The sequence below is a fragment of the Hemitrygon akajei genome, chromosome 3 (assembly GCF_048418815.1).
Source record: "Hemitrygon akajei chromosome 3, sHemAka1.3, whole genome shotgun sequence".
Taxonomy (NCBI): Eukaryota; Metazoa; Chordata; class Chondrichthyes; order Myliobatiformes; family Dasyatidae; genus Hemitrygon; species Hemitrygon akajei.
This window is the reverse complement of record NC_133126.1, coordinates 47,509,328-47,532,839: the sequence shown is the minus strand read 5'-3', so window position 1 is coordinate 47,532,839 and position 23,512 is coordinate 47,509,328. Positions and strand designations below refer to the sequence as shown.

Below are 23,512 nucleotides of genomic sequence, written 5' to 3'. Positions count from 1 at the left end.
ACAAAGCAAGCTCGATATTTTGCTCCCAAAACTCTGGCAGTTTCAAAGTGACTGCATTGGCTGACATCTGACCATAAGATATAGGAGCAGAGTAAGGCCATTTGTCCTATTGAGTCTGCTCCACCATTTCATCATGGCTGATCCAATTTTCCTCTCAATACTCAATCTGCTGCCTTTTCCCCTATTGCTTCATGCCCTAATCAATCAAGAATCTATCACTGTCTGTCTTAAATATACACAAAAATTTGGCCCCACAGCTGCCTATGGCACGTTCAATAACTCTGGAATTGTCCTACAGCATCTGGATCACCAATGTAGGTTTTCCCAAATAAAACAAAGTGAGATGTTTTAAGCAAACACGTAACAACTCATTTATTGTACTCCAACACTGAACACAAAGCGCAGTAACAGTACTTTATGTAACTAGATCATCATGCCTCTTAAAATGAACCCTAACTCAATGTCGGTTGTGAAATATGTACATTTCCACCAATTACATTACCCTACACAATCATGCATGTGCATGCGTACACACACACTTCAAGCCTTCACCACCACACCCTGATGATAGAAACACACACGGACTCATTCTTGTCCATGTTCATTTCATCAGCATATTTCCCTTGCACTTCTTCTAATCCCCACCTACTTCAGTCCTCCTCCTTCAGTTCTCCCCTACAGCAGTCTCTCTAAATGTCACCTGTCCCTTATCTTAACAGTTCTCCTTATGCACTCATCTTTCCTCTTGATCTCCCATTCTTTTACTCAACTCCAATCACAATTCCTCCTCACCATTGCCTGTCCAAACTCTCCAAACTTAAGCAACTTCCTCTCTCAAAGCATGGAACTACCCACCAACAACTGCCACACGTGTTCTGCAAATCATTCCTCAACTACCCAATTACCTTTCCCCAAACTGCAGCTCCACCCCACCCTTTCATCTCAGCAGCCTCATCACACAAAGACTGGTCCCTAAGCTGGAAACTCCAGACCAAGCCCAGAGAGCCTTGAAAGTTATCCAGCCAATGCTGGCCAACATTGGCAGGTCTTGTTTCTCCAGGGTCCAACATGTAATTTCCTCACAAGTAGAAGTAGATATATCCTGCAATGGAATGAAAGAATCCCACTCAGCTCACATAATTATTTAGCATTTACCAAGAGCCCAATGATTCAGGAAGCTTCTATCTCTTGCACTACTCTTCAACGCAGTGAGAGTTTGCCTCTTACTCTCCTCCAGTTCACAACCTCTGAGTTGAAGGGGAGCATACAAAACAAAAGCCTCCTGAGTTTAAAAGATCCTGTTTGTGTTTTGCCCCAAATATACAGTACCTACAAAGCATAATTTGAATCCATTAGTTTAATACAAAAGATCTTCTTCCAAATCATCCAAGGTGATGGAATAGTTGGAATTCCAGTCTCTTTGAAATAGACTTTTTAACTGATGATGAATTGTATTATCAGCCTCTTCTTTGTATCCTGAAGTCTGATTTATCAGCAGACCAATGCCAGTTGTAGTATTGAAGTAGTCATAAGACCAATTTGAAGTACCTGGAAGACAGTACGCTTGATGAAAACAATATATTTGCAGCAAAGCAGAAATAGTTCCCCTCCAAAATCTGAGTAATATGTCTGAAATGATTTGGTGTAGAATCTTTATTTGCAAACCTAAAGATATTCTTTTATTTTCTACTATTTAATATGTTTGGCAATAATTTCTATAACATATCAAGGAACCCAACAAGAAGTCTCAGTTCTGACCTGCAATCAATCAAATGGTCCAATTTCACTAGTACTCAATTAACTAACTGGATGTTGGATGTAGTAATTGGACCAAATGGATACTGATTTATAACAAAAAGATTCTTGCACAGATTAAAATACTGACAATATGAACATCATATTTTACAGAAGAATCATATCAGGTGAAAGGAGTATAAATGATGTAGTTAAAACATCAATGGCAATATATGCACTCTTGGTTATTTGATAATTAGAAAGTGTATTAATGGAAATAGTCAAGGTGTTAAAGGAATACAAAATAATACAGATTAAAGTATTTATTGAGCTGCCTCAGCCATCTGAGAACAAGGCAGGACCTGCATATATTCAGCAATGAGAGGCTTATTTCTTGACCTCTGAAAACCTCTGTCTACAAGTCAGAAACCAGAAACATGATTAAGTATTCATACTTTACCTGGTTGGGTGCAACTACAGCACTCAAGGTGCACTGTTCTATTTTCCTTGCGGTCACTAGCAGAGTCTGCACTCTTTCTATCACTGGCACACTTTGTCTGCAATGTTTCCCTCTTTAAGATTTATTCCAGCAAGTCACCCAGCCTATTACAGCTGCACTTCCCTCATCCACCGCCTCCATCACCAGGTTCAAAGCAAACACAAATGGTGCATCTTTATTGGACATACACCACCATCTAATACATAGTGATATCTATTAAGAGTGCCCTTTAATTATCCTAATTATAGTGATTTGAGGAGATCCTGATTGTTTACCATTGTAGTTGTGTTTCTCGGGGACACACAAAGTACCTGTTGAATTTGAAGTGTTACTGAATGTTTAGTGTCATAGTTTTTGTAACTTAGGGTGGTTTAGCTAAGTACTTGTTTGACTTAGATGTTTGGTTGAATGTTTTGCTAGTTGTCTGTAAATAAATGGTTAGTGTACTTACTTGTAATCAGTGTCTTCTGCTCCACTCACTGGATTCTCAAATCTGTTTCCACATTACAATTGTTGACTTAGAACACTAATGCATTGAAACAATGATAAACCTCTTACCTATATATGCAATATTTTCTGTTACAAAGTATTTGGAATGGCTCACTCTTGCATAAGGAATCTTGCTAAACTTCCCCAAAGGAACCATAAAGATTTTCTACAAAATAGTAATATTTATATTACTATTAGTCAACAAGAATTCACATTATGCATAAGAAAAATCAAAGCCTAGTATAATACACACAAAAAGCTGGAGGAACTCAGCAGGTCAGGCAGCATCTATGGAAATAAATGAAGTCGATGTTTTGGGCTGAGATCTTCATCAGCACTGGAAAGGAAGGGGGAAGATGCCAGAAAAAGAAAGTGCGGGCAAAGGGAAGGAGGACAAGCTAGACAGTGATAGGTGAAGCCAGATGGGAGGTGGGAATGAAGTAAGAAGCTGGGAGGTGATATGTGGAAAAGGCAAAGGGCTGGAGAAGGAGGAATCTGATAGGAGAGGAAAGGAAGAGGGGCACTGGGGGGGGGGGAGATAGGCAGACAAGGAGAAGAGGTAAGATACTAGAGCGGAGAATTGAAGAAGATGGAAGGGGTGGAGAAAATTGTTGGAGGCTGGAGTAATCAATGTTCATACCATCCAGTTGGAGACTACCTAAGTGGAATATGAAGCATTTCTCTTCCACCCTGAGAGTGGCTTCATCATGGCAGAAGAGGAAGCCATGGACTGACATGTTGGAACAGGAATGGAGATAGGAATTTAAATGGTTGGTCTCTGGGAAATTCCTTTTTTTGCAGATAGAGCAGAGGTATTCATCAAATTGGTCCCCAATGTAGAGGGAGTCTCACCAATGTAGAGGGAGCCACATCAGGAGCACTGGATACATTAGACAATCCCAAAAGATTTACAGGTTGCCTCACCTGGAAGGACTGTCTGGGGCCCTGAATGGAGATGAGGGAGAAAGTGAAAGTGTCGCTGTAGCAATTCTGCTGCTTGCTGGGATAAGCACCAGCAGGGAGATTAGTGAGGAGGGACAAATGGACAAGGGAGTCATGAAGGGCAAACCCTGCAGAAAGTGGTGAGTTGGGTGGAGATAAAGATGTGTTTCATGGTAGGGTGCTGTTGAACATGGCAGATGTTGAGGAGGATGATGTGTTGGATGTGGAGGCTCATGGGGTGGTAGGTGAGGACAAGAGGAACTCTATCACTGTTAAGGGGGCAGAAAGAAGGGATGACATGGATGTCCAAGAAACTGAGCAGCTGCAGGAGACAGCAGCATTAATTGTGGAGAAAGGAACCCCCGTTTTTTGAAGGAGGAGGACATCCCAGATGTCCTGGAAGGAAACGCCTCATCTTAGGAACAGATGTGGTAGAGATGAAGGAACTGAGAAAAGGGTATGGCAAATTTTCCAGGAGGCAGGGTGGGGAGAGGTATACTCAAGTTAGCCATGGCAATTGGTAGTTTTATAAAGATTTTGGTAGACATTTTGTTTCCAGAGATGGAGTCAGAGAGATCGAAAAGGGAGAGAGGTGTCAGAAATGGACCAAGTAAATTTATGGGCAGGGTGGAAGTTGGCGGGAAAGTTGATGAAATTGATGAGCTCAGCATGGGTGACAATGAAGCACCAATGCAGTCATCAATATAGTGTAGAAAGAGTTTGGGAGCATTATCAGGGAAGGCTTGGAACATGAACTACTATACCTTTATATACCTTTAGAAATGCCGTAGAATTTAAAGACCCTAAGAATGATGATAAGTTAATTCTAAATATCCTTCACAGCAACATGCTAAGTATTTTGTTGACTGTTTCAAAATATGAGTAATTTATAAGAACTGAGATTACTCCACATACATTTCTGTATTAATCCTTACATTAATAAATTAACCTAGAATTAATAAAATCTAGACAGACTTTGATGAAACTAGTAACTTTTTAAAGGAAAGAAATATGTTAGTCACCACATCAAAATGGACTTTCTTGATATTTCTTAGAGCCTGCAGAGACTGAAGGTAGGCCAGCATGGATTTATCTGAATGCTTCCAGTAACCAACCAACAAATGGATGTGAACATGACGTTCAATCGCTGCTTTCCTCAGTGAGTCATCAATAAGAGGCCAGTATCTAGGCAACAAAATGAGATTTACAATCATATAAATTATGACTGTAATTATGTAAATACTATAATCATGCATTCCTGATGTACTAGTAATCCATTTCACTTACAATACATGTCGCAGAAAACGTGAAGTCGGAAAATACTCCATGACAGAAATATACAGAAACTTCCTTGCAGCATTAATGCCACTGAGTATAGCGTCAATGTCAGTAGTCCGGCCTTTTGGACACAGCATTGGAGGAGAACTCTAGATAAATCAATAAGTTAGTACTTGAAATGTTTTCTTTAATGCCAGTTCTTATGCAGTGACTGATACATAATTAGTACTTAGAAATGACATCTCTGCTTTCTTGATAACTTGTACATATGCAGCTCCAGTAGTGGTAGTAATATAAATAACATCCTTGACAGGTTTTAAGTACAGCCCATTGAATTAACAAATCCAAATAAGAAACATTAAATTACTTCACCTAATTCATCTGCAGAGTGACACTAACATTACCATTGTCCTCCATATTTCTCAACTCCACAAATGGTGACTGAGTTGCTGAGTAGTTCCAACATTTTCTGTTGCTTCTGCAATAGCTTCAGGTTGTAAAACCTCAAACTACTACAACTAATTGATTGTAACTAATTTAAATAAGCCACTCAACAAATTGAGGCCTCCATATTAAAACTTCACAAAGAATTGCAAAGAATTTGCAGCACAGAAAAACAATAAAATCCAATCAGTCCGTGGTTGCTGGTGTTTAGGCTGACTCTCTCTATAACTACCACTTCTTTCTATAACTGCCTCTTCTCTCTGTTCCTAGGTTCCTGGGTAATGATTCAGCCTATTTGGCAAGAAGGTTGATTGTGTGGTTAAGAAGGCATACAGCACATTGGCCTTCATCAACCATGGGATTGAGCTGAGAGCTGAGAGGTAATGTTACAGCTATATAGGACCCTGGTCAGACCCCACCTGGAGTACTGTGCTCAGTTCTGGTCGCCTCACTACAGGAAGGATGTGGGAACTATAGAAAGAGTGCAGAGGAGATTTACAAGGATGTTGTGTGGGGAGCATGCCTTAGGAGAACAGGTTGAATGAACTCAGCCTTTTCTCCTTAGAGTGACGGAGGATGAGAGGTGACCTGATAAAGGTGTATAAGATGATGTGTGGATAGTCAGAGGCTTTTTCCCAGGGCTGAAATGGCCAACACAATAGGACACAGTTTTAAGATGCTTTGAAGTAGGTATAGAGGAGATGTAAGGGGTAAGTTTTTTTTAATGCGGAGAGTGGTGAGTGCATGGAATGGGCTGCTGGAGATGGTGGTGGAGGTGGGTACGATAGGGTCTTTTAAGAGACACCTGGATAGGTACATGGGGCTTAGAAAAATAGTGGGCTATGTGTAACCCTAGATTATTTCTAAAGTAAGTACATGTTCGGCACAGCATTGTGGGCCAAAGGGCCTGTAATGTGTTGTAGGTTTTCTATGTTTCTATGTTTTCTAACTCACTGACTGAATTTATAGATCTCAAATCCATTGCTTGGAAACATACCTCCTTGGGATATCTGTCAAGATGTAAACAAGGGAAGTATTCAGCTTTCTAATTGTTTCTTCTAATTTTGAATCTAAAGTTTGTGCTCAATTCTTTTTCCAAGGATTTCACTGAAGGAAAGATTCACTAAATTATTTTCAGCTTAAGTCTTAATAGTTTTCTCCAACAATTTAAAAAAATAAGTAAAAGTTCTACGAATCTATGGTGGCCAGTGCTATCATGTTTGCTGTTGTGTGCTGGGGCAGTAGGCTGAGGGTAGCGGACACCAAAAGAATCAACAAACTCATTCGTAAGGCCAGTGATGTTGTGGGGGTGGAACTGGACTCTCTGATGGTGGTGTCTGAAAAGAGGATGCTGTCCAAGTTGCATGCCATCTTGGACAATGACTCCCATCCACTCCATAATGTACTGGTTAGGCACAAGAGTACATTCAGCCAGAGACTCATTCCACCAAGATGCAACACTGAGCGTCATAGGAAGTCATTCCTGCTTGTGGCCATCAAACTTTACAACTCCTCCCTTGGAGTGTCAGACACCCTGAGCCAATAGGCTGGTCCTGGACTAATTTCCACTTGGCATAATTTACTTATTATTATTTAATTATTTATGGTTTTATATTGCTATATTTCTACCTATTCTTGGTTGGTACGACTGTAACGAAACCCAATTTCCCTCGGGATCAATAAAGTATGTCTGTCGGTTTGTCTGTCTAAACTTAACAGGTCTAAGTAGGTTTAAGCATTTGTGAGAAGCTTGATACAGTGCGTCCAAGTTTCTTACTTGTCTAAATCACCAATTTTAATCTGTCAGCATTATTTCTCAGTTTGAAGGAAAGTGCTGCTCTTTACAACAGAGGCTGCAAGAACAAAGTTCTATATTCATAAAATTTCTACCATGTCCCTATCAGAGCATTGCAAAGCATTCTGTAGCTGATAAGGTACTTTGAAAATGTGGGAAATGCAGTCAGTGTTTTTGGCAAGTTCCCACAAAAAATATGTTCTTAAGTTTTTTTTTCAAGCAATATTGAAGAAAGAGTCAATTTTGGCTAAAACTTTCTTTTGGCCAGAAAGTCCTGTCCTTATGGGACCTATAAACCTACCTCTAGGTGTTACATATTATCCAAAAGACTAAGGTGCAATACTCCCTCAGTACTCCACTGGAGTAACACCCTAGTTTTTGGTGCTCACAAAACTAAGGATATTTCAAATCCTATCCATGCAATCCTCTAATCACAGACAATATGGAAAAGATTAGGGTTAGACTGAATCTGTTTTCATTCTTTCTGTCTGCCGCAGTCACTCATATGCATACTTTGAAACAAAACCCTGTGCAAACAGTATGCTTGCTACCTTTTCCCATAGATGCTTTTCAGTCTCAGAAACAGCACTTTACTTACTTCTATTTACAACGTTTCAGCTGAAACAGGCGGGATAGCACTGAAGCTAGTATTACGCACAATTGCTGAATTGAGCAGTGCTCACAAGATGAGGCCCAGAGAAGTGGAAGGGAAAAAAAGCATTGAGGTAGTCTTAGCTGCACAGTTAATCATGAGACTCCATGAACCTGTATTTAAAAACTGATGTAATCCAAACACCAACTGAGAAACTGGTGGCAATTTTACAGGGGACAGGGTAGGAAGAGGTATAGTCAAGATAGCCATGGGAATCAATAGGTTTATAAAAGATATCAGTAGACAGTTTGCCTCCAGAGACAGAGACAGAAATATCAAGAAAGGGGAGAGGGGTGTTAGAAATGGACGAAGTGAACTTTAGGGTAGGGTGGAAGTTGGAGGTGTATTTACTGCATTCATCATAAAATGTGCACCAAGATCTGAGCACCAGTCCTCATAAATCTCCGACCAGACGAAAAATCTGCCTTCAAATATTGTGGCAATATCAATACCAGACTCAGCATGAATGTTGAGCTTCCATTTTACAGGCTGTTTTGCCCATCACCTCATATTTCTTTTTAGAAAAGTAATACTTATTTCAACTCACTGAGAAGTACGCCTTTGCAGCAGTTCCATTCAGTTTTACGTCAAGAGGTGTTTCTTTGTTAAAGTTTGTGGAATAAGAAGATGGCCATGGTGTAGGGATGGTGGCATTTGGCAGTCCAAGACTCCAATAAGCTTCAAATATTTTGATGAAATCATTGGCAAGGCAACTGCAATTGTAAACCACAGCACCTAGCTCCTTAACCTGGAAAAAGTACATCAAATTATCCATGACCAAAAGATGGATTTCCCATATAGTTGTAGATTTACTATGATATTTCCACAAATTAATGTGTACTTGATGTTCTAAGCCAGTGATCTGCTTTACATTAGAAGTCCAGAATGAGAGCTTTGTATCAGTCAGATTGAGGGATTTCCTTAAGTTTTAAAATCTTATGTTGCTTTACTGTGTCATAAGTAAAACGAACTGCTAGTGTACAGTATTAACACAATTGCTGTATATTGCTGAGAACTGACAAGAAATAGTTTTAAAAACTAAATATGCTAATCAACATCTGCTACAATCAAGTTCACTAGTTTGGAATAACCAAATAAATCAATTGCTGAGGCTATTAAATATAATTTCAAAATGCTTTCAAAACGCTGAAGATTACATTTCATTCCTACTTTTCATTGAAAAATTCAAAGTGATGTCTTACAGTTATTGAACAACTTAAATAATTTATTGAATTTGGGCCAGTTTCAATTGAAATTCATTTTGATTCAATGGACTTCTATGAAGTCTTTAGCGGGATATGAGGATGTTTGACTGGTCATTTTCAGCTAAGCATACAGTTGGAGACTTGTGACCTCTGGTTGTGATTCTTGGGACCCAGTAATGTGAAATATTAAAAAAAAAGGATGTACAAGGGACCATGCCATTATGTTGTACAAGGGCACAGAGAATAAAACCTTGTGCAAATCTTTGCAAAAAATATATACTTACTACTTGAAAGTAATTTTCAATCCTACAAGCATTCTACAAGAGATCCTACAAGGACTACTTAGTTTTGTTCGCAATGTGGATTCCACTCGATAACATCAGAGCTTGACCGAATTGTACTACAATCAAAATGGCTGCTGAATTGTAATAGAACCATTTGGTTTAAATTGTTTTAACAATAATTCTGTATTTGACACCAGAATTATTTTAATAGCTAATGAAATTGATAATATTGGACATTTCCAGATGCAAGAAATTGAATTTCACCCTCTTTTTGGTACACCTAACATGTATTACGCATTGTTGCATTGTGCTAGAGACTAGTCTGATTCCCTTCAAAAGTTTTGGAAATTGGCCAATAAAAAGAGATGCTATGGTGCTTTGTACACAGAAACGATAAAATGAAACTTGACTTCAGGAGTACTCTAACACTGTAGTGCTGATCACAGGCGCATTCATCATTTTGTAAAGGAACTCACTCCACAACAGCCACAGAACAACTCCATAAAAGGCTGCCATGGAGCTGAGGGAAAACGTGTAGGAGTGGTCTATAGCACCCACGCACGAATTGAGTATCAAGTTGTAGGAGGCCCCACAATATGGAGAGCTGCTGGACAATCAAGGGAATGATTTGCACCATGTAATGCAAATAGTGTAAACAGTATGTGAACAGCTAGAAAGGAATGATTGATGAGGATTGCTGAATCCTGCATCTCTAGTTAAAATATTTTAGTCAAATGTAATCATGTCTACCTCAAGATAATTAATTTTTATACAGCACATGCTCAGGTATACCAGTAAGAGAAACTGTTACAGAAATTAAGCACAACTTATTCTCAGAGAATGTTGTTGGAGATAATTATCAGTGGGAGGGCTTTACAATGAATAATTATGTTTACCTGAGTTAATGCTCGCCAATCCATATTAGCACTCCCAATATATAAATGTTTGTTATCAACAATCCAGAGCTTTGAATGAAGAACACCATGCATTATTTTTTGAAAATTCACATTCCTGATTTGAATTCCTGTAATTGAAAATACCTTTCTCAAATGTGAAGCATTATATTTAATATCACGTGATTTTATTAAAACAGTACCAAACAAAAACAGGACCATAAGATATAGTAAAATGTGTGTTTAAGTTAAGTTTCTGTTTTAGTTACAAGCAGAAAATGCAGAAAATACTCAGCCGGTTAAGTAGTGCAGAAAAAGAAACAGAGGTAGCATTTCATTCATATATCAGTTTATTGTTGTTCTTTGTTTATACTTCAGCACTTTATTTTTGTCCTGTCCAGTTGTTTATTTTCTACTGTTTCTTAATTCAACATTTGACGATAACATCTCTCCAAATTCAACCTTCTTCAAAATTGTCTCTGTGGTAGGAAGCAGAGGGTTTTACCTGGACTAGAAGTGTGCCACACACAGGGGTCAGTATTGAGACTCTTGTTATTTATTATTTATATAAATAATTTGGACGCAGGTGCACAGGGCTTGATCAGTAAGTCTTTATTCCTTGGCACATAGGAGAATAAGGGGAGACCTTACAGAGATACTGAAAACGATGAGAAGCATAGGTAAGAGGGAAGGTAATGGCCTTTTCCCAGGGGTAGGGAAGTCCAAAATTAGGGGGCATAGATTTAGGGTGAGAGGAGAAAGAGTTAAAGGGACCTGAGGGGTATGTTCCTCACACAGAGGGCAGTGAGTATATGGAACGAGCTGCCGGAGGAAGTGGTTAAGGCAAATATAATGGTATCATTTTAGAAGCACTTGGATTGGTACATGAAGAGATGGGGCTGAGAGGGATATGGGCCAAATACAGGGAACTGGGATGAGGTATGTGGGCACCATGTCAGCATGGACTCAATGGGCCAAAGAGCCAGCATCCATCTTGTATTGCTTTATATGACTCTAAGCAAATTGCCTGAATTTTCTAGCATATTATACTGCAAAGTATGTTTTCTAAGATTCATCTGCTAAAATCCAGTGTGGCAAACCAGGACTTCCATCCAAAAACGTGGGCAGAACCCAGCAACACTACTGATACAAGAATTAAGGACCCAAGTTAGGGTTTTCTGTTTCTGTTTCTATGCCAGATTCCAGTACTCTTCTGCACAGATTCTAAGAGTGCTGCCTTTTCTACCAGATCTCTAATAAGCCTTCATTGACAAATCCCATTGAGGTAACACAGGATGACAAGCGTTTATGGTCCTCACCTTTCTCTTTCAAGATTTTAAGGTCAGTTGACTCTTGATGTGGGAATTTCAACATGCTCGATGCCACACGCACATTGACTCTCCTTAAAGGCAATTTCCCCAGCTCATCAAGTATGATTTCACCCTACGGCAGTACATGTTTAAAAACAAAAGAGAACAATAATTCAGTTCCTTTCTTTTAACAGATTACACATGCAAAAATACAAATCAGAGAAGAACTTGGCATAGAGATTAAGCTTCAGAAATTCATCTCGTTAATAGAACACCTCAGAGTGTCTTTGACATTGCTTCCATAATAACACTCAATTTCATCTACAGCAAATGAGGGTCATAGAACACACAGCTAATGCTACCTAGTGGTGGAATTATCTTACTGTCATTTGTAGAATTTTTAGCATACTAATATGAAAACACATTGGACAAAAAATTCTTCTGTGATATGCAATTCTTTATGATCTCCATAAAGGAATTTGATCTAAAGCCCATTTACTGAGCAATAGGACTTTCAGTGAGTTCAAAGGTGAAAACATTTACCCAGCATACTTCACATATATGATACACATACAATGAGAGGCTGTGTCATGTTTAGGGAACACAAACAAGCAACACAACACAATGCAACACAAGCTTTCACATCACATGTGCATAACTCATTTGTGCACCTGAAGCTTGATAGTTTAATGGGGACCAACACAGAATATAGAAATTTACAGCACACTACAGGCCCTTCAGCCCACAATGTTGTGCCGACCGTGTAACCTACTCTAGAGACTGCCTAGAGTTTCCCTAGTGCATAGCCCTCTATTTTCCTGAGCTCCATGTACCTATCTAAGAGGCTCTTAAAAGACCCTATTGTATCCACTTCCACCACCGCTGCCGGCAGTGCATTCCACGCACTCACCACTCACTGTGTGAAAAACTTACCCCTGACGTCCTCTCAGTACCTATCTCCAAACACCTTAAAAATATGCCCCTTCATGTTAACCATTTTAGCCCTGGGAAAAAGCCTCTGACATGATCAATGCCCCTCATCATCTTATACACCTCTATCAGGTCACTTCACATCCTCCGTCACTCCTAGGTGAAAAGACCAAGTTCACTCAACCTATTCTCATAAGGTCCTCTCTCCAATCCAGGCAACATCCATATAAATCTCCTCTGCACTCTGTCTATAGTATCCACATCCTTCCTGCAGTGAGGTGACCAGAACTGAGCACAGTACTCCAAGTGGGGTCTGACCAGGGTCCTATATAGCTGCAACATTACCTCTCGGCTCTTAAACTCAGTCCCACGGTTGATGAAGACCAATGCACCGGTTGCCTTCTTAACAACATTGTCAACCTGCGCAGCAGCTTTGAGTGTCCTGTCAACATGGATCCTCCACACTGCCAAGATTCTTACCATTTATATTATATTCTGTCTTCAAATTGGACCTACCAAAGTGAACCACTTCACACTTATCTGGGTTGAAGTTCATCTGCCACTTCTCAGCCCAGTTCTGCATCCTATCAATATCCCACTGTAACCTCTGACAATCCTCCAGGCTATCCACAATACCCCCAACCTTTGTGTCATCAGCAAACTTACTAACCCACCCTTCCACTTCTTCATCCAGGTCATTTATAAAAATCACAAAGAGGAGGGGTCCCAGAACTGAGCCCTGCAAACACCACTGGTCACTGACCTCTGTACAGAATATGAACCATCTACAACCAGCCTTGCTTTAAATGAGGCATGAGAAATCTAAGACATCAATAGTCTTCCAGATGGGTTATCTTCAATAAATTTTCTCTTTAGAATTTTTCAGCCTATTTTGCACGTTCATCTCGCTGCTGATGTCATTTGAGACCCTTATTCAAAAGCCTGACTGCTCTTCACAACTCTCTGTGTTTCTCAGGCCATGTTCTGATCATGATTGATCCATCTCACTACCCATTCCCTGATGCAAAATATACTTGATGCAGTCAGCTCATTAATTTCCCTCCAATGTGCTTGGCCTTGACTCCCATTGTCCTGTTATCAATATCCTGGCCTCAAGGCTTCTTAACATCTTCACACTCATTACCCCAAATCCTAGACCCTGCAATTCACAATGTCCTCACACTTGATACTACTTTCCTCAACTCCTGGCCCTTTATGTCCTTTCCCCAGGTTCCTAATTCTCCCCTTAATGCTCTACACCCATTCCACTCCTGAAATTTTGATAGCTCCCTCCTTCTTTCCTCCCACGATCCACAGCCTGGTCAAATTGTTCTGCCAGCTTTGTAATGTGGAATCTTTTAACCACTTCTCTGTGATTAGAGAGGAAAAAGAAACATTTGCTGCCTTTGTCAAGACTATACCCAAGTCATCTTTGCACCATGGCCTAGAAATTGGACTGCACAGTGCAATAATTTTGTGCACTGCATGCTCAGATTCAACTTTAATCACAAAAATATTGTGAACTTGCTGCAGATCTCATGAAGTTCACAGCTTAAGGCATAGAAAAGCCTAGATTTATCCAACAGTTGGAAACCTTCATCTAGATGTTGTAGCCCTTTTATGCAGAAGCAGGACCTCACAGCATCACCGTTATTAAGAGTGTTCTATCTGATCAGATCCTCAGCTCTGGAACCAATAATAGGCAGGCTTGATATAATACTCACCTATTATAGAAGCACTTTCTCATTGTTTCCAAATCCCACCAGCATCAGGATCCTCACCCCTCCCAGCCAATCGTGAGCTAACACATCTGCAACCAACCAACCAACTGCAGATCAGATGCTTGATCTAAACCAGCATCCAATCTAATTCTTCACCAATATGACACTCAAACTGCTTCTCACATCAGTGTCATTCTTTCAATCTTTGCAAATTCACAGCATCCTATTGCAACCTCCTCTCCCCCATATGCCAAACTTCAAGATCTAGAACACCACTGGACCCCTCTGCCCCACAATCCAAACTCCCTAGCTCCATCTCCCTACTTCCTAGATGGAGAATTTAACTATGTCCTTGTCCATATGTCACCTACAATCCTACTTGCAATAACCTCTGTTAGTTTATCAGAATGCTCAGTAAAGTTAGAATTTAACAACTCCGTGCAAACTGATTTTCACAAACTCATGTTTCCCCAACTGAATTGATTTTTCTCCCTGAAAATATTCTCCATTTGCCCCACCACTGAAGTTAAGATTGCCTGTGTTGTAATTTATTATTTTTTCCTCGAAAAGTAATCCGTTTTGAGCAGGGTCCTCCATTTCTTTAATGCCATTGACACATCCAAGGATCATTGTGAGATTATGGTCAGAGTTCACATCAGCTCTGACTTTTCTCTGACTTGTCAAGTTTGAGTAAAAACCAATCTGATTCTAGCTTAACCTAATATTCCATTTTAACTGTTAAACACTAGAGGACATATTTTTAAGGTAGCCGGTGGAGTTTAGAGGGGATTTATGGGATAACATTTTTAACATAGAATTGCAGGTGTCTAGATTGTATTGCCAGGGGAAGTGATATGATTGTAACATTTAAGAGACATTTAGACAGGCACATGAACTGGCAGGGAAACAGAGGGATATAGACCATGTGCAAGACAATGCGATTAGTTCCAATTGAAATCATGGTTGACAGACACCACAGGCCAAAGAGTGTATTCTTGTGCTGTACTGTTCTATAATCCAAAGCTAGAAAACACAATGTCATCCAGCGAATACAGCCAAGCACGAGGTTAACACGGACAGTTTTACTTACATATTTGGAGGTGGGATCAGTCACATTTATATCAGCCCCAGTAAGAGTCCAATAGAAAGAGGCAATGTCAAGGCTACTGTTTGCCATATTTATGAGGTTCATCCAGGAGTTGTATATTGATTGATATCTTGAAGCATTTTCAGCATAGACCAACCCATCAGGGACTGTCTCAATGAGAACAAACCTAAAAGAATGATGACACTTGCAGATTAATACTCTGTGCCGTTGAATGGCGTCATCTAGAACTGGAGTCACCAAGCAGTGGGATGGTGGAAGTGAATACACCACTGATGGGTGCACAAGAAAAAGTAGCTGAAGATGGATCTTACTTTTATATTTCACTTTGACCACTTAAACAAGTATTCAAACACCAATAGAAGTTGGTTATGCAAGATAGTAAAGGTGAATGAACAAAATATTTGCAGAGACTACATTATTCAAAGCCTCAATCCCTATAACATACACTACTGTGTGGTTTCAGTGCCCACCAACCACCCAATCTGAGCTCTGATGTTTTCTCCAATTGTAGATATCACCATACAACTGTATCAACTAGGGTAGACATCCAATCAAGGACAGACAATGAGGAGAACACATCAACTATCAGTGGTAAGCAGCAAAGAAATGAAATTAGACCCCTCAGCAGTAATGTGATCCGTTATGATGTTGCACAGAAATGAGACTGGAGTCAGTGACAGGCCTTTGGAATCTATAGCACGAACAAGTGGAGATAGGTGCCTGCAATGCTGGAGAAATTTTGATCCACTGCTTATGGTGACAATAACATTTAGGCCCCCAGAGATGTGAATGTTGAGAAAGCCTTACACTACAGCAGAGAAATCGTAGTTTAAGACATAGTTAGCATGATGCTTCAAGGAAACCTATGTCCTCTAGATTTGTGATTCAAGACTGTAACTATGCACCATGTCTATGACCCACATAATTTTATACACCTCTAAGGTTACCCTTCAGTCTCCTATGAATCAATAAATAAGGTCCTAGCCTACATATTCCTTAAATAGTTTGGACTTGCTAGAAATTTACAGATTTCTATATTTGCACGATGGAGGGCATTCAGAATGGTTGCATCACGGCCTGGTATAGAGGCACCAACACACAGGATTGCAGGAGGCTGCTGAGGTTTGTAGGTGCATCCAGCTCCATAATGGGCACAATCCTCCCTCCATCATTGAGGACATCTTCAAGACACGGTGCCTTGAGAAGGTGGCATCCATCACTAAGGATCCTTCCCATGTGGGGCATGGCATCTTCTCATTACTACCACCAGAGAGAAGGTAGCCTGAAGATCCACATTTAATGATTCAGGAACAGCTTCTTACTCTCCACTGTCTGATATCTGAACAGTCTATCAACCCATGAACACTACCTTAATACTCGTTTTGCTTTGCAATATTTATTTATTTTTGTAATTTGTACAAATTTTATCTTTACACTGTACTGGTCTCAGAGTACAACACATTGCACATAATATAAGTTAGTGGTTCTGAAATAATCAGAGAAGCTTTAAGGGATTTTCAGAGATCTGTTTTAACTATATTAACCCAATGTTGTCAATAACTAAGTCCATCCAACTTGGGATGTTTGTTTAAAGCTTATAGGTGTATGACGCCCAACGTATTAATGTTCCAAATTTGCTGATTGTTGGGTGTGGCAAACTCATACAGATTAAAAATAAAACACACAATTATTAAATGACATGAACAAATATGTGTCAGATACAAACAATAGGAACTTGCATGATCTCAGGCAGGAAATAATGAAAAGTTAGAAAAATTTGTAGGTGCAGAATTGAAAACTTTTAAGAAGAAAATTCAAAAGAGAAAGAGTCATAAAAAATAAAAGTAATCCCAGGCTTCTGGGATGATATTAGGTGAAAAATCTTCAGGTGATGTTGATTGTAGATGTCATAAAGAAAGTTTTGAAAAATTAGTATTTCTTTAGTACAGCAGGAACATTCAAGGTAAGATATACTGGAGATTTCAAAATGATAAGATAAACAGTATATACTTGTTTTCATTGGCTGCAAAATCTCTAAAGAATTAAAAAGATATAACATTTAAAAATGAATGATAAAACTATATATATTTTCACATGGTTAACTAAATAATATTTGCAGGTGTTTAAAAAAGGCAAACACAGAAATCAATTTCTCTGATACTTGTCTCTGCAACTGACTTAAACAATGGGCTGAAGATTTGCTTGGTGACATAATATGGCAAGAATATGTTTATTTTCCTCCCGGGTTCCTTGAGGGAAGGGAGTGTGGAGTACAATGCAAACAGTCACATCACAACAATGTCATAAGAATGGGGCACAGTAGTGGATAAGAGTTATGGAGTGAGGAGAATATGAGCCTCCCTGTCTTGAGTTGTCATTCAGCAGACTCTGAGAGTATGTGATGAGGCATGCTGCAGTTCAGACTCACAGACTTCCAAAATTAGCCACACCTTTCTGCACTATGTCTGGGCAGAACCAAACTGGAAAAGGACTAGAAAAAGCGGTCACTTTAACAATATTTAAAGGACAATTGGATATATCTGTATAAGTAAGGAAAACAACAAAGAAAGAGTAGTAATGAAATTAGAGTTGATGGAACAAGTTGAAGTACTTTAATCTAAAAAAAATCTGACAATTTTTTAAAAAATTACTAGAATTTCAGTAATAACTAATAAAACTAAATTCACAACTGATCTTTGAAGTGTCAGACAGGATTGGTGATATTAGCATCTCACCTGCAAGGATCATCACAGGTTGGGATTTGCTGATTTTTCCAATGTTTGTTTTTATTGGAAGGAAGCTCTGCTGATTTGCACACCATTTGGACAACTGCAAAGTTCAGCAAGCAAAGGATCATAAGCAACAGGAAGGCAACAAACCCAAGCTTCTGAAAATACAATTAAGCACAAAGAAGTATATTTTAAAATCAAGTAGATACATGCAAAAAAACAGAAAACCACAATACATGTTTTTTGTGCTTTCCCTTGTTTAGTTGCCTTCTAGTATTGATCTTAATATTAATGTCAATCTCTAATTTAAATATAATTGCAGCCAAACATTTATGTCATTAAGTTGGTTATTTGTGAGATGGAATGAGAATAAATGCAAAAAGGTAAATTCAAACAAATATATTTGTCTATTGAAAATCATAGTTACTACTAAATTTGTCCTCATAATTTTCATACATTTTGCAACATTAAATTATTATGGGATATAATTAGTATTCCCAATTTTTAAAAGTTTATCCTTTTTTGTAGCAGATATTTCAGAGAGCTTATCAGAGGCATCATAATTACAGATTACTAACTCAGTATAAATCAATTTTAACATCAAATTAGTCTCCAAAACATTTACAGATACTATTAATCAAAGTTATATATTTGCTCATGTTTTCCAAAAAGTGTATCAATGAAAACAATTATCAGCACGAAGAAGAATGGCCGTGATTCTTTGAGCTAATTATTAGAAGTTTTTACTGTAATAACATCATTCCGAAGGGGTGTAAAATATTGAGCAAAGGCAGATTTGCTAGAAGGTATTTCTATTACAGACAATTGGAAACTGACCAATGTGCTACTCTCAACCAATGGCATTTTTAAAAATCCTATTTGCAATTGTGGATCGTTGGAGCCTGCTAATGACAAATTTTCCTGTGTAATTCCTTTCATTGTCATAATAGCTACTTTTTAAACTAGCTTTAAGGTGTGCAAATAATTTTATTGTAAGCTTGTGAAAAATGCTGTACAAATACATACTTAGGATATTTTACTTTATGTGGTCACTCAAAATATAAAATGGCAAACTTGAACACTAAGTAATTCTTCATAGATTAAAACATTCCATATCCTCAAGAAATATTGGATCTGATTCTGTGATCCTACCCAAGAACTATAGGGTATTCAAGCTTTGAAAGAAACTACGAGACCAGGTCATAAATATCATTTGAAGGAATATATTTACAAACTTGAGTTCCTCAGGTGTATTGGAATTATCATTCGAAAATATGGTGCTGCTGCCAATTAAAAGCACACCTACTTTTCTGGTACCTGGAAGACTTGATTAAATGTAAGATTTTAGAACAGACCAGATTAAACACTTCACAACCTCCAGTATTTTTATTATGTACTAATATTCCGCAGGGTCCTAATTAAAAACTTGAGTAAAATAATGAAACCAGTTGCCCAATTTTTATGATGTTCTTAAAATCATAAATATTTTACTAAAGGCAGTGGCAAAAAAAAACCCCATAGCAAACAGTTATCAACTATTGCAGAGCTAATAACTGGGAAATATAATTAAAACATTAGCTGCACTTAACACAAACAATCCGCATTATTACAACTCTCAAACAAAAAAAACAGCTTGAGAAAAATGTCAGAAGTTAAATTACAGAGAATCTGAAAGAGAAAGCAAGGCCTTCTCAAACCAGTTTATTTCTAATTGCTGTCATCATGAGATACACTTAGTCCAATCAATACTACTGTATGAAGGTATGCTATAAAGGACATGCTACAGTTCTCACTTCTCGTTCTCTGCATTTTGTTCCTCCCTCATCTTTTGTCTATGTTCTCTCAACTGCTCACATTAGTTTTACCCTATTATCCCTTTCCCTCACGTTCACTGCATCTTTACAAGCTTCTTTCATCTTCTTTTCAGTTCTGCTTTTGATTTCAAATAACCATTTTGTATGGCAAAATAGTGAAATCTGTGAGAAAAATAGAGACAAGTTAAAAGGAAAGAATCAAATCAGATTTAATATAGGGTTGAAACATTTGTGACATTTTTGCCATCAAATGGTTAAGGTCATAAGACATAGAAACAGAATTAGGCCAGTTGGCCTATAGAGTATGCACCATCTTTCAATCATAGCGAATTTATTTTCCTTCTCAACCCAATTCTTCTAACTTCTCCCCTTTGATGCCCTTACTAATCAAGAACTTATCAACGTCTATATAACCAATGATCTGGCCTCCACAGATTTGCTATCCTCTGGTTAAAGAAATTCTTCCTCATCTCTGTTCTAAAGGGATGCCCTTAGATTCTGAGGCTGTTCCCTCTGGCTTTATACTTTTCCACTGTTTAAAACATATTCTCCATGCCCACTCTATTTATGCCTTTGAGTATTTGGTAGGTTTCAATGAGAACCTCCTTCATTCTTCTAACTTCCACTGAGTACAGGCCCAGAGTCATCAAAAGCTACTCATACATCAACTCCTTTAACCCCTGGATCATTCTTGTAAACTTCTTCTGGACCATCTCCAGTGCCAGCACATCTTTTCTTAGGTATGAGACCCAAAACTGTTCACAATACTCCAATTATGGTCTGACCAATGCCTTATAAAGCATTACATCCTTGCTTTTATACTCTCATCCTCTTGGACTAACATTTGCCTTTCTTATCACTGACTCAATCTGCATACAGTATAAACCTTTAGGGAATCCAGCACTAGGACTTCCAAGTCCCTTTACACCTCTGATTTTTGAATTTGGTCCACCAAGATAATAGTCTACATGTTTATTCCTTGTAACAAAATGCATAACCATACACTTCCTTACACTGCATTCCGTCTAACACTTCTTTGCTTATTCTCGTAAATTGTCCATGTCTTTCTGCAGACTCTTTGCTTCCTCAACACTATCAACCCCTCACCTATCTTTGTATCATCTGCAAACTTAGCCACAAAGCCATCAATCACATCATCCAAATCATTAACACATAACCTGAAAGCCTGATTCTCCCAATCTACCTGTATATTGAAACCCCCCGAGACCACGGTACCATTGCCCTTTTCCCATTTCTTCTCTTCCATTGTAATTTGTATGCCACATCCAGGCTAATATTCCAAGTCCTGTACATGATTCCCATTTTTTAAATCGAAAGAGCCACTCCAAGCCACTGCCCACCTGTCTGTCTTTGCAATAGGAGGTGTAGCTCCCAGCTGTGATCTTCTTTCAGCTATAACTCCGTGATGGCCTCATCGTCATTCCTGTCAATTTCTAGCTGTGCTATATGCTCATCTACCTCATTTTGCATTCAATGTGCATTCAAACATATTGTAACACCTTCAATCTTGTATTCACCACCCTTTTCAATTCTGTCTTCATGTCACCTGAAGGTAAATTTTTATCCCTTTCAGATCTTTTTGCCTTTATTTTCAATTCTGGAGACTTTTGTAACCACTCCTGCTTTCTCCTTCCCTTTTACTTAATTCATACTTTTCCAATCTGTTGAACCCACCGCTTTTACTATTTAGTTTAAAGCCCAGTCCGTAGCCTTAGTTATGCAACCTGGTCCTAGCTAGGCTCAGGTAGAGCCTGCCCCATTGGACCAGCTCCCTTCTTCCCCGATACTGGTGCCAGTGTCTCACCAGTTCAAACCCACTTCATCCACATCAATCCTTGAGCCATGCATTTAGTGCTCTGATCTTATTAAACATGTGCCAATGTGTACATGGCTCAAGTAACAATCCAGAGATTAATACCTTTTTGATTCCATTTTAACTTAGTCCCCAGCTGCTCAAATTCTCTCAGCAGAACCTCTTCCCTTGTTTTTCCTACATCACTGGTACCCACATGGACCATGCCAACCAGGTTTTACATCTCCCACTCCAAATTGCTCTGCAGGTCAGATGAAAAGTCCCAAACCTGGGCACCAGGCAGGCAACACAGCCTTTGGAACTCTAGATTCTTGTGACAAAGAAATGTGTCTATTCCCCCAACTACGTTCTGTTTAATTACATTTCTCTTCTGTCCCCCCTCTTGAATGCCCCCCCATAATAATGGTGCTACAGTTTGGTTGCTCATCCTTCCTACAGTCTCCACTCCCATCTGCATAGGAAGCAATAAACCCAGCCCTGCTGGACAAGCTCAAGGGCTGAGGCTCCTCCAGAACGACTTCTGCCTGACTTACAGGCAAACTCTCTTGTGTCTGGCCACAGACCAAGTCTGAAATAGATGCGACTTCCTCTTGAAACATAGTGTCTGGGTACTCTCCCCCTCTCTGACGCATCCAAGCCATTAGCTTTGAGCCAGAATCCCTCAAGCAGCTAACACTTGCCGCAGATGCGGTCACCAGCTCCCACATCTTGCAGCTGCAACACATCACCTAATCCTGCATCTGTACTTCACTCAACGGGTTGTAATTTGGTGTCCATGTATTTAATTCAGGGGTTCCCAACCTGGGATCCACAGACCCCTCGGTTAATGGTAAGGCTCCATGGCATAAAAAAGGTTGGGGAGCTCTGAATTAACTCCTATAAAAAGAACTTTACCTGTTCTTACTGCTTCGCAACTTTGCCTCCTTGCTGGAGGCTCTCAAGCCAAAGCCTCGGATTCCCATTCCTACACTGGCCACTCTGCTGTACCCCACCTTCCTTTTATTAGCTGAGTTGCCACACACTTAGAAAATCACACACTTTAAAAAAACTGCTAGCTCCTCCACTTTCCTGCTCTAAATGGAGAAAAAAGATCAAACTCTTAAATGTAGATACAGCATCCTTATCGCAGCCCTTTCCTATGACTATAAAACCTATCAAAAGTTAGTCATTGTTCTAAGATGACTGAAGAAATTATATTACATAAGTATATACTATTATACAAAAAACATTAATACACCTTCTAGAATTGCTTTGTGAAAAGTGATGCTGTAAAAAAAAACATGTTTTTAAAAATTTTACTGAAACCTTCTTTAGCCAAAGTAGTTAATAGAAGATAGAATGACCATCTTCAAATTTTCCTGTTGCAAATGAGAAAGAAATATCCCAAGGGGATGATGCCAAGTGAAATACATTTTTGTACTTTTGATGCTCAGGTACAAGCTTCACGTAAAGGATGTGTTATATAATGTGGAAACCATAGAACGGGTGCAGAGGAGATTTACAAGGATGTCGCCTGGATTGGGGAGCATACCTTATGAAAACAGGTTGAGTGAACTCGGCCTTTTCTCCTTGGAGCGACAGAGGATGAGAGGTGACCTGATAGAGGTGTATAAAATGATGAGAGGTATTGATCGTGAGGATAGTCAGAGGCTTTTTCCCAGGGCTGAAATGGTTGCCACAAGAGGGCACAGGTTTAAGGTGCTGGGGAGTAGGTACAGAGGAGATGTCTCAGAGAGTGGTGAGTGTGTGGAATGGGCTGCCAGCAACGGTGGTGGAGGCGGATATGATAGGGTCTTTTAAGAGACTTTTGGATAGGTACATGGAGCTTAGAAAAATAGAGGGCTATGGGTA

The 23,512-nt window shown here is 39.1% G+C and overlaps 1 protein-coding gene across 1 annotated transcript; it reads right to left on the bottom strand.

Moving 5' to 3' along the window:
• Nucleotides 1–408: 408 nt before the first annotated feature.
• LOC140724534 (5'-3' exonuclease PLD3) lies at nucleotides 409–22,368 on the bottom strand. The gene is made up of 11 exons (XM_073038977.1): nucleotides 22,195–22,368; nucleotides 19,879–19,989; nucleotides 18,020–18,171; nucleotides 15,267–15,450; nucleotides 11,535–11,658; nucleotides 10,219–10,346; nucleotides 8,381–8,581; nucleotides 4,952–5,091; nucleotides 4,687–4,849; nucleotides 2,792–2,888; nucleotides 409–1,548 (listed from the first exon to the last, which is right to left on the bottom strand). Exons 1-11 carry the CDS (start codon nucleotides 22,366–22,368, stop codon nucleotides 1,358–1,360), a joined length of 1,665 nt encoding a protein of 554 aa, XP_072895078.1. The 3' UTR covers nucleotides 409–1,357.
• Between the last annotated feature and the right edge of the window lie 1,144 nt (nucleotides 22,369–23,512).

What these genes read in the sequence shown, in the direction of transcription:
- LOC140724534 (XM_073038977.1), bottom strand. Translation starts at nt 22,368, where the DNA reads ATGTGGGAGCTGGTGACCGCATCTGCGGCAAGTGTTAGCTGCTTGAGG. An exon ending in TGAGGGAAAGGGATAATAGG is followed by an intron (nt 18,172 to 19,878) that starts GTAAAACTAATG and finishes TTGTATTTTCAG; the next exon opens with AAGCTTGGGTTTGTTGCCTT. An exon ending in ATTGGCGAGCATTAACTCAG is followed by an intron (nt 8,582 to 10,218) that starts GTAAACATAATT and finishes TACTTTTTCCAG; the next exon opens with GTTAAGGAGCTAGGTGCTGT.